We start from the raw sequence: 12,659 nt of genomic DNA, 5'->3' as shown, positions 1-12,659 counted from the left end.
TATAAATAATTTTTACGCTATTTACAGTAGATTAAAGTACAAATTTGAAGTGGTTATAGTTTGCAGATCATGATCTTATCAAATTCAAAAAGGTAATAGAAAATCTGAAGACAAGAAATACATAATTTCATGAATTTTAAAATCTTTAAAGCAACACCAGAGGGTGCAATTCTACACAAAAAAGTTGATGTCATTATTTCTTCTTCTACAATAAACTTTGGAAACTTAGGAAGCTTTTATAACTTAGGAGTGATTTTTTCCACACTACATTGAAAGAAAACAATAATCGAATATTTTTGGTGAAACATAATGCATATCTAATAACATGAATTCGCATGGCACACTTTTATAAATAATAAATATAAATTATGAGGGTTTTTTTTTTCAATTTATTTAAACCAGTAATTACCTGATATGAAAAATGTCTCACTACTTTATAAAACCTATTTGCTTCTTCTGCAAAAAACTCCGCTTGCGTAAACAAGTCCTGAAAATTTGAAGAAAAAAAATCTCATTTTATTATCGCGTCTAAATAATACAGGTTTTTCATAAAAAGCAAAGATTATGAATCAATTCTTTGCAATTTAAAATAATAAAAAACAATAATCATCGATAAAAAGTGAATATAAAATGTAATGAAATTCCATCAACATAACCTTGCGTGGATTGAAAAAAGTTTCATATACCATATAGTGTGGTTGAATTTCATTGAGATTGCTCACTTTACATTAAATTAATTGTCTTTTTTAACTGCATTAAAGTAATAATATTAGAAAATATCATCTTTCGAAATAGAATGGTTTAATTTCGCTGATTAAGAACTTAAAATTATTAATTTCTCTCTTAAATTTAGTTGTGTCCTATAATTAAATTTTTCATTTTCGTTAACCACGCGACCAAGATTTAAGCGATAAATCAAGTCAGAAAGATGTAATTAAGAAGGATAAATATTGTTGCAAAAGAACCACCCCTTAAACTATGATGAACTAAGTTTTTGATGTATGAGAAATAATATTATTACAATACAAGACAATATACATTATATATTCGCAAATATTAATTTTAAAAATCAAAGTATTTGAAAACACACAGCCAAACTATGAGTATATTATTTTGCATGATTTAAAACCATGAGCAAATAATATTTAAAATTATACGTTAATCAATAATCAATATATTGCAATTATGTAGAAATACAGTATGTCCCAGATAAAACGCAACCCAGAAAAACGAAGCAATGGGAAGCTGAGAAAAAGGTATGTTTATTGAACAATGAACAAAAACCACAAGGAATGTCGAATTCTCGTGCTTTGTTAATTATTGACAAATTAAAAATATTGGAACGCCCACTGAAATAATCGAAAACATTAACTTATATTTGTGTTTTTTTTAAATCTCAATTCTACTTTTCCTCTATAGTTCAGCGAGGAATGATAGACAATTTGCGTACATAAATTTTTTTAAATATCCCTATAGAAAGAAAGTCTAGTGGTGACAAGGTCACATTCTATTGGAAATCAAGTATGGTTAAGGCAGCTCTATGGACAGTAGCATCATCCTGTGGAAACCAACGACACATTTTTAAACACGTAAATATTGACCATGAAATTCCTCTCCTTTCCTGAGTGCCCTTGGCGACAGATAGTTTGCCATCGCGCTATTTCCTCGTTTTCCATAGGTTGTATTTTATTTGGGACATAATGCACACCTAAAATGGTTATAACTTATTATTATAAGCAAAATGAACTTGTAAATTAATAAACTTCAATTATCGTTAAGAAATCATAACAAGAAAATTTTGCTTGGCTCTACTAACATAATTGGAGCACTGACAAATTTCTGAATATCATAAAAAGGATCAAAGAAAGAATAATCCCATAATTGAAAGAATAAATCAATTGAAGAACAATTCTATTTATCAGGAAATGGTCACCACTTCAAAACTCATATTTTGATTGTGGCAAGTTTGTCTCTGTTTAAATATATTATAATCCAGTGCTCGTGCTAAGGATTTCAAATTATTAAGCAGTGTATTAGCCAAATATCAAAATTATTCGCCATTTTAATATGTTTTCCAAAGTAACATATTTTTCTTTCCAGTGGAAAAAAATCATTCGCCAATACTTCCGCCAAAACACAATTTTATTCGCTAAGTTTACGATTTTATTGCATTCGGCGAGGTGAAGAACGCTTAGCGTGAGCCCTGTAATCTAAAACAGTATCGCCTGAATAATATCGAATCAATAAATCATATTTTCAAATGGAACTAAAACATGTCTACGATAGAAGGCTTCCTCACTTGTGTTGTTTTTAATTCACCTTCTCCTCTAGTGAATTGGTACATGGAGAAGGCCATTGTGGACATTGTTTTCGCTCTTCTTACAATATCATTATCGGCAGTCGGCCATTTGTCCGTTTCGGCATCCATTTCTGACGTCAGCTGTTTCATTTCTAAGCCTAACTTGGCAATATTCGATTGTTCCTGAAATAAATTATTAAAAACCATGCTATTGACATTAAGCAATGATGTCAATTTCATTTTGACAAAAACATCATTAATCTGAAACTAAATAATTAACTAAGGGATATTTACTGAAAAAATAGAATGTGTATCAAAATATATATGTATATTTTTGCGGAATTTCTTATAAAGAGTTCTTATAGAATTTATAGAAATAGCTTATTGTAAAATTTTCTACTAAGACGTTTTTGTCAAATTTGTATAAACATTTTTAAAGTTTGACCGAAGAAATTTTTTGTAAAATTTGCTAGAAAACTTTTCGTGGAAGTTGTTTAGTTTAAAGCACTTTTTGTTAAGTTTGTCTGAAGAAATTTTGAGTAGAATTTATCTTTTTTAGAGAATTCGTATGATGAAAATTTTAAAGAATTATTTTTAAACGAAGCTTTTCTGTAGAGTCGTATAAATAACTTTTTAGTTCGTATAAAGAACGTTTTATTTAAGTTTTTATATTATAGAATTTGCGTTAAGATTTCTTTATAAGATTCTTATAAAGAACTTTCGACAACTTTTTAAATTATTCAAATGCATCTTTTTTCTAAAGCACCAAATTTTAAATTTGTTGTTAAATTATGTGAATGTTAAATTAAAATGTTACGATTGAATCAATGCTAAGTGATACTAAAATAATAAAATATAGTGAAACTAAAGTAATTTTTTTAGTTAAGTCCATTTGCATAAATTTAATTCATTAAATCAATACAAAAAGTTTAAGATAATTATATAAATTAAAACAGAATAATATGCTAAATGTATGAATGTTGCTAAAATTATCGTAAAAACTGATATGTCAATAATAATGACATGCAAAGTTCTTCTCTGAATGCCTCTTTTATATCTCCAGAACCGTTTATGCTAACGTCCTGGAATTTGGACAGTGGCCGAAAATAGCAATTCAACCTTCGATACTAAAAATTATTCGAAATTTAATCTCGGGGGAGATATTCAGGAGAGATATTTAAGAAATAGAAATGCTGAATTGCTTAAGATTAGCAATTGATAAAAACTGAAATGAAGACGATTCTGCTTTCCTTTCAAATATTTTAAAGATAACTTTTAGTAAAGTTTCCTAGCTTATAGCACTCATTTAAGAAAGGAGTTTATAGAACTTTCTTTGATGTTTAATTTTTTTTAAATTTATTAAATCATTTCCCAATGATCAACGTAATATATATGGATTATGTCAACAAATTAGTTTTCTAAAGCTTCCTGATTCCATGTTCTTATTTTGTTAAATTTAAATTAAAGGAGACGGTATTTGAAACAAAAGAGAAAGGTTTTCAACTAAAAACCAAAATTATTGGAAAAATAGTACTAATTCGTTTAGGAGAATAATCGTCATACTGTTACTGACGCCACTAATGCTTTCAGTTATACTTACTAGTTGAAATAAAAAAAAGGTATGTAATAAAAAGCAAAATTAATGGAGAATCGGGGCAAAGTAATTTAAGTGAAGTGCGTAAAAATTCACCTTACAAATATTGACGCCACTGATGATTAACAAGTTTTGGCAATAGCTACTAATTAAAGTAAAAAACAAGTTATGAACTAAAAAGTAAAGTTGTTAGAGAAGTGGTACTAATTCGCTTAAGAAAAGCATAAAAAATCGCAAACCTTTTACAGACACCAATAATGCTGAATTATTTTAAATATATAGATACTAATTTAAACAAAAAAGCTAAATTCTAAAAAGTAAAATTAAAAGAGAAATTATTCTAATTTGTTTAGGAGAAACGTAAAACATCAATGCACCATTTTTGATGCCAATGATACTTAGTTAATTTTGGTAATATTTATTAATTGAAACAAAAGATATACACTATGTACTAAAGCATAATTAATGGTGCAATGCAGCTAATTAAGCTTTGAGAAACGTAAATAATATGCATTTTTAATCTTTTGATGCAGTTTAATGGGTATCAAATATACGTATTTAGGTACAATGCATAGTTTTGGTAGATTTGGTATCCGTTAAAACTACGCCAATACTGTGTAATTTTAATATAAATACTATTTAAAGAATTGACCGCAAGCAATAGCTACATGCCAAATGATACTGAATAAAATTAATCTTTATTTTGATGGGATGTACTCCTAAAAATATGTTTTGCTTAATTATAATGTCTACCAGGGAGGGCAAAATATAAATAATTATGCATGGAATTAATATGGAATTATTTTAACTTTATTTGTTACGTTAGTATATTTCTTTCAGTTTAGTGCATGATTCTGCAGTGTCCAGTACTGATTGATTTGCTCGTTTTTTTTCAATCTGCTTGATGAACGTGTATTCAGCCAGTACTTTTCTAAAACAAAATTTCTTGTATTCTCAAATGCAAAACTTTTATAGGGTTGAAACATCGTAAAATGCGATTTTATGACAATTTTCTGACGCCCTGAATAGTAAAAATAAATTTCAAAATCTTCTTTTAGGGAATAAACATATTTTTAAGTCAAAAGATAAATACTTTATTGCTATTGTGAGCAGTAATTCCAATTATGTGTGTAAACATAAACTACACAATTAATCCCGAAGCATAAAACGTTGGAGATTTATGGATTCTGATAAAAAAATTTTCATCGAAGAATATCAGAAATATTCTGAATTCTGTAGCAGAGCAATGCATGGAATACATGTAAAATGTATTTGAGGTGGAATTTGGTGAATAAAAATTATTTTTTTCGGAATTGCAATTTATTATTTCACAACGTGTTCATCATTTCGCTAAAATAAACTAATTTTATTGTAGTCTTTTCATTAAAACTGTTTTATGAAGCGTGAAATACAACGCATGGTAATTATTTTCAGGACGAATCCTAAAAGTATTAAGGTTAGTCAGGAGTAGATTGGTAGAATCCCACAATATCTGTTTGACCTATATCAAGATAACAAAGAGCTTGACATAGTGAAGAGGAGTTGCTCGTATGAAAGTGAGAAATCACGAAAAAATGCGACTGATCACTCGAACCTTGGCTCAAAATTGATTCAATATGAATCCTATAAGAATCAATATCGGGATGCCTAGACGTTTTAATATTGGTCCTAGAAGGGTCTAGATAGGGCCAATATAGAGCCTATTTTAGCTGAATAATGAATATGAAATATCGGGTTGATCTGACAATTTTACATCGAACCACTATTGGTTGTAAAGTGGCTGTAAATAAACGGGAGAATGAGACAATATTATGTATGGCCAATGTCGGAAAAATAACGGTCCTTTGAACTCTTATTAAGCCAAAAATTCATGAATCTTTGTCCGATGAGGGCCCAAGTTATTTTTCTTATTTTTATAAAATTTACAATTATTCTGGAGGTTTTTAACAATGTCTCTGTAAGCCTTTTAATTTCCTATTTCAGTTTTATGTTAAGTTCTGTTAATGGCCTGTTGCCATCCCGATTTTTATGTACTTTTTTTGCTTTTAATAAATGCCACGGTGGGGCTTCGTCGGGCCCCTCGACCAGCGCTGGGTCCGGTGCTCGAATCGCCCCTCCTCTCCTGAGGGGGAGGCCTGTGGCGGCGACCCGTGTACCCACATTTGGGGGGGGGGTTACCTTTCCATATTACTACCTTTCCATATTTGTCAACAATCACAAGTTTGTAGATTGCTATTTGGGTGATTCTCACATAATACAACAATTTACTGAAACTCCCTTAGAAATATAATATCATTCAGTGAAATGATGAAATTTTTAACGATTAGTTAATATCATCACTGTTAGCTTTTTGAAATGATTTTACACTAATTTTGACAATTACATATATTTTTAAAAATTTATGTTTATTTTCGAAATGTCATATTTCCTGGCATACCTACAGCAATATTTTCAATATTTACTTCTTTAAAACCGCATGTATATATTTCTCTGACGAATTTTTTACTTCTAAACTGTCTGAAGTATGTGCACAGGAACTGTGTAATGTTCGTTAACTACACTACTCTCTTTAAGGTACTAGTTAAGGTTACTATATTATTATTAAAAGTTCCATGAACCAATGTGCTCAAAACTAAGGTCATTTGAACTTAAGTCTTGATTCATGTGTGTATATATGTTTAAGTATGCATTTGTTTTTAACGCCAAAAATTTACAAAACATTCGACTGTTGGTCGAATTGGCTGTGATTTAGCACTAAAAATCGCAACTCTAAGCTACCAATTAACTAATTTTTAGTCAAAACACTTCTTATATTACTGAATAAAATGAGAAGTACGTATGTCAATGTTTAACTTGCAGGAAAACAGAAAATATTGATATTACCTCTGCGTCAAGCTTTGTTGGTTGCTGATCTGGTACTGTTAACTGATTGGTTGTCACAATACTTTTGGGTGCAGCTGAATGATTGTTCGAGTTGCTCGCAGGTTGGAGACTTTGTCTCTGCAAATCAGACAAATCGAATGATATACTATAGAGTACTCTTTCTTGCACTAGGTATTGTAGTGCTTTATGTAACAAATATAGGAATTGGGAAAATATATTGGTAAATCATATACTTTTTTAAATGTGACATTCTAGCATAAAACTATTTAATATTGTTTTTAGATAGTTTCTTTTCAAATTTAAGAACTTTTCTCTAGAGAGCAGCACAATACACAAAACTGTCTTTCAATTTACAGCCTACAGGAAATTTGATATTATTTTCATCCGAATCGTTTTCAATAAATATATAAATACAGATAGATGGATATATGAACTCTCACTATATCACCAAAGCAATTCGAATATATAATTTACGTCAAAAAATTTTTGATGTTAACAACAGAAAATATGATATAAATGTAGAAAATATGAATTAAAACATAAATATTTAAACAAAATTGTTACGAAAATGTATGCGAAATCGTAAAATCGTAAAATATGGTTGCTTCTCTGAGAAAAAAGTATGATTAAAACAAACATTATATGTAACATTTACCGTATTTTTGGTTCTATGAGAACACTAAAAAGCACTGTAATTTTTAAAGAAACGCTTTAATTATGATTTTGGTAAAATGAACAATAAAAGATAGTTTTTTAATGCGTGATAAAAATTTGGTAATTTTATTATTATACCTTAAAGCATGGCATAAAAATCTTTTACTCGGTCAAATAATAAATTTGCTAAATGTGTAGTAATCAAGGTAAGACCGTAGTTCAACTTTTAATCCTTAATAATTTGAAGTTTAAGAAAAGTGTATAATATAAGAAGAAAGAAAATATGGTAAAATAACATTGTTAATTATCTGGTAATACATGCTATTATCTATGGTAATGACATTTCCGGTAAAAAAAAATAATTATGTTTAATAAAACCAAAATATATGGTATTTAAACCATTCATTTGGTTATTTTTCATTTATATGGTTTACCGGAAATTCTGGTATTGAAAATTATAGTTCTTTTTACCACACATTTAGTAAAAATGCAGAACAGAAAATTGCATTTAACCAAATAAATGAAATTTACGCTATGCTATAAGGTATCATGATGAAATTTCCAAACTTTATCACATTTACAATTTTTTTCACATATTATAAAACCATATGTTATTGCTAATTTTGCCAAACTCATTGCCAGAGCTCTTTGGTAAAAATAAGCTATTTTTAGGGTGTTTTCAAAGAGTAAGAAACGCGGTAAATTTTACTCTATTCTGGTAGTATTCAACTTATTTTTTTCCAGCGTAATGATTCTGGGTATTGATAAAAAAAATACTATTTTAAGAAGATAAAGCACAATTAAACTCAACACAATTTGTAAAAATATTCCTACGAATTATGTGCATTTTCATTGCTTTATACTTAAAGAAAAGCATGTATTATTGTATTGCTGAAATTATGAAACCGAAATGACATAAAAGCTTTGGTAACTGAGAGAGACATACGATCGCTAAAGTCAAAAGAAACTGGCTTAATGGATTTTTTTTATACTTTCAATAGAGATCCCTCGAGTGCCTTTGTTTTTATTTCTTTGAACTAGCAATTTGGAACAGCTATATTCTGTTAGAATTTTATTCTAAAATTATGATATAAATATTTTCATCTTTACAGTTTTGAAACCATTTAAAACTAGTACGGTTATAAAACCATTTATACAAAACTGTACGGTTTTTGAGCCATTTACAACTAGCATGATTTCAAAACCGTAAGAAAGACATTTACCTGGACAGAAGCTTTTCGTTAGGTAACAGGCCTTGGAGAATGCATGACACTGGAAACTCTTAATGTGTTAAAGGGAATGGTGAAAATACTGTTGGGTTAAAGATTCGAACCCCAGTTCTGCCGACCAGGAGACTGATAGATCCACCCTCTCGGTTATAATGTGTACGCATTTGCAAGAAACTAAGCGACTTTATTAGATTGGCCTAGTTGCAACGATAAAACTTTGGTTATTTAATCGTATTTAATGAAAGCAGCTAATAAACGGATTTTCTTACAGTTAACAGCTTGATTACCATTTTATTTATGGTTATTCGATTATTTTTTTTAAATAAGGTAAAATAACTATTAAATATGTTGTTATTTAATCATTTTCTTCCAAGGAATTTCTAAAAGTGTAAGGTATATTTTCATAACTTTTTTTACAAAGATTCTTTATATATATAAGGGTAGTTCTCAAATGTGGGTAGGTTCTTCTTCAAATGTAACTTACAGCTAAAAATTGTTGAGTTAATTTATAAATCTGTCTACAATTACCTTAATTTTTTTATTTTTTTCTGTCCAACTAAAGTGTCCGAATTTGGCAATTTATGATCTTAACCAATGCAACCCTAAAAATTCTTCATTAAAACAATTTCTAGATGTTTCCAAAGAAACATAGGAGTGCAAAACTTAAACAATATTGCAGTTACTTAAAGCATATGTTAATGTCCATATGTAAAAGCATATGATATGTCCAAATGCATACATAATATGTTAGACATAATATGCAATACATAAATATGTTGTATATTGCTCGGGGAAAGATTTTCTGAAAAAAATAGTTCAGTGTTTACTTTGCCTGCTCATAAAAGTAACATATGAAATCTATTATTTTGACAGAAAATAGATTAATTTAAGTAATTCAAACTTATTTCAACAATCTTAAAATAAAATAATATTTATAAATTTTTATGAAATATTTCTACTACAAGTAGCATAAATACAAAATAGCATTTTGGAATAGATAAAGTATAAGAAAATCCGAACAATTCAACATACGCAATGTCGATAGTTTTTCTCATAAAGATAATCTGATATTCTAAAGTTCGATGAAAAAAATTATCATAGTGCTAATTTTATTTAAAAGGAAAGTTTATTACATAACTAATGAAGATTATAAAATAAATATCCGTAGAATTCAAACTTTGCTGCTGTTAAAGTTATTGTTAAATCTCTTTAGAAGTGCCCATATGATAAGGTTTGTCCTTACAAAACACTGCACATGATATACCTTTCATATAGCAGCTATAAACGTTAAAATAATTGTAAGTATTAGTTATAAAACCATTTTCGTTCATTCATATATTAATGACAGTAATATAGAGAGGGGGTTCAAATTCTTGGACTTACATTAAACTCATTGGAAGGGTTGGAAGTGTAGTTAGTGACAGTCATTTTGTCAGGTTTTGTCGGAAGGGTGGCAGCATTTCGACACAGTTCGGACACTTCTTGCGCAAGTGCCGTGACATCTTGGTCGAGAGCTTTCCAGACATCCATGAAAACTTCGACATTTTCTCTCGCTACTTTACTACTCGGGTGAAGGAAGAGTGTATGACAAGCACTTAGAACCTTCAAATATTTCAAAACACGTTATGCTGTATTACAAATAGGCAAGGAAAATATTCAAAATGTTTCAAATATTCAATTTCTGACATTCAAAATATTTCTAATATTCGATTTCAGACATTCAGAATATTTCAAATATTTAATTTCAGACATTCAAAATATTTCAAATATTCAATTTCCGACCTGCAAAATATTTCAAATATTCAATTTTTGACATTTAAAATATTTCTAATATTCGATTTCAGACATTCAAAATATTTCAAATATTTAATTTCAGACATTCAAAATATTTCAAATATTCAATTTCCGACCTGCGAAATATTTCAAATATTCAATTTCAGACATTCAAAATATTTCAAATATTTAATTTCCAACATTCAAAATATTTCAAATACTCAATTTCAGATATTCAAAATATTTCAAATATTCAATTTCAGACATTGAAAATCTTTCAAATATTTAATTTTAGATGCAAAATATTTCAAATATTCAATTTCAGACATGCAAAATATTTCAAATATTCAATTTCAGATATCAAAGTAGTTTAAGTATTCATTCACTTTCAGACATTCAAAATATTTCAAATATTCAATCAATTTCAAACATTCAAAATATTTCAAATATTCAAAGCATTACAAGTATTTCATTTCAAGTATATAATATTTCAAGTATTTCATTTCAAGCATATCATATTTCAAATATTTCAAACAATCGAAAAATTTCAAGAATTTAAAACACCCATTACCTTCTCTCATTCATCCAAAATATTTCAAATATTAAAATATCTCAAGTATTCCGAATATTTTGAACACTCGAAATATTTCAAATATTTCAATCAAAGTAATCCTTAAAAAATTCAAAACATTTCAAAGATAAAAAAAACTTTTAAATATGCTATTCCACATTAGGCTTTCAAATAATTCAAAGAATTGCTTATTTCTAATTAAAAATCCTAACACTTTAAGCATTCAAATAATTTACAAAATGTTACGCTATGTTTCAAATCTGTAATACTAATATTCAAAATTTCAATATTTTAAAATGTACAAAATATTTTAAAATAACCGATATAATTCAAATTATGCTAAACAAATATTCTAAATTCAGAAGTTTCAAAATGTGCTGCTGGAATATTCAAATTTTAAATATTAAAAAAAATTCGAAATACTTCAACTATCAATAGATTTTACAATATATGTATTTATATGATATATATTTTACAATATAAAATATGCTGTGTTACGTTTTAAATATGCTAGGCAAACATTCGAAATTGAAATAAATTCAAAGTATATTATGTATTCAAACTAGAATTGGTATTTATGCATTTCAAAATTATTTGAATTATTTGAAATTCGCTTAACTTCTAATATGATGCAAAAATATTTAAATTTCATCTATTTAAAGTTCAAGCATTTCAAATATTGGCTAAACACGACAAATTTTACTATATTCTAGTAGCAAGGACTATGATTCTTTTCTTAAAATTGCAATCGCCAAGCAACCTAAGTAAATATAAACTAGCTTACAGTTTTACACAAAAAAGTAGACTTTAAATGTGTAAATTAAAAGATTTCTTTTTTTAACTTTCACTTGAGGAAAGTTAAAAGAAAAAATTACCGAGCTTTTTGATATTCCCATAGAGTTACAAATATCGTACATTTTACAGTATTCTGGTAGGTTTGATCATACTTGTTTTTCAGTGCATGCAATATCATATATTAAAATAGAATTATATCTCTTATTGTACTATATAATTATACATTCTTGCACTTTGTTTTATTATATGAGAGAAATAATTTAATTTTAAATAGGAGAAAATATTGAAAGTATAGTTTTCTCAAATAGCGTCGACTTTAAAAAAGAATCATAACTCAAAATTACATGCACTATATTAAACATTATCCCTATTACGATAAATATTTTGTATAGCAATAGCATACTTTTAACCCTGGAAAAAAGTTTAATGTCTTTCAGAAAGTTAACTTTTTGAAATAGAAGATTAGTTATACAAAAAGTCTATGCTTGAATAACGAAAATGTTGACTTTCGAAATACTATATAAAATTAGTAAAATCCGAAAAAGGACTTCTTTAAACTAATCCTTGCTCTTTATTTCATTCTATAAATAAATCTTTTTTTACGGCAATAATACAAAAAAAATTGTTTGAAAACTGCTTGCTATACAACAAAGAAGCTAATTAAAACCCATTCTTAATGTTTTGAAACATCAATTATATCTTTCTGTTTCGCCTAACTGATTCATTTTTTTAAAAAAAATTCAGAAAATAGTTTCAGAAAACTTTTTCAGAAAACAGTGACAACTGACAAAAAACCCCTGTTTATATTGTATTATATAATATTATATTATATTATATTATATTATATTATATTATATTATA

At 27.7% G+C, this 12,659-nt stretch overlaps 1 protein-coding gene across 1 annotated transcript in view; it reads right to left on the bottom strand.

Annotated features, from left to right (window-relative positions):
- The window catches only part of LOC107442117 (alpha-catulin), a 262,498-nt gene that overhangs the window by 11,547 nt on the left and 238,292 nt on the right, over positions 1 to 12,659 (bottom strand). Inside the window, exons 10-13 of the mRNA XM_071181077.1 lie at positions 10,043 to 10,282; positions 6,777 to 6,893; positions 2,300 to 2,482; positions 410 to 487 (exon numbers count right to left, since the gene is read on the bottom strand). Of these exons, the coding sequence (XP_071037178.1) occupies positions 410 to 487; positions 2,300 to 2,482; positions 6,777 to 6,893; positions 10,043 to 10,282 (618 nt within the window). The remainder of the gene's footprint in view (positions 1 to 409; positions 488 to 2,299; positions 2,483 to 6,776; positions 6,894 to 10,042; positions 10,283 to 12,659) is intronic.

The sequence above is a fragment of the Parasteatoda tepidariorum genome, chromosome 5 (assembly GCF_043381705.1).
Source record: "Parasteatoda tepidariorum isolate YZ-2023 chromosome 5, CAS_Ptep_4.0, whole genome shotgun sequence".
Lineage (NCBI taxonomy): Eukaryota > Metazoa > Arthropoda > Arachnida > Araneae > Theridiidae > Parasteatoda > Parasteatoda tepidariorum.
The sequence above is the reverse complement of the archived record's forward strand: the minus strand, read 5'-3'. Positions and strand labels throughout refer to the sequence as shown.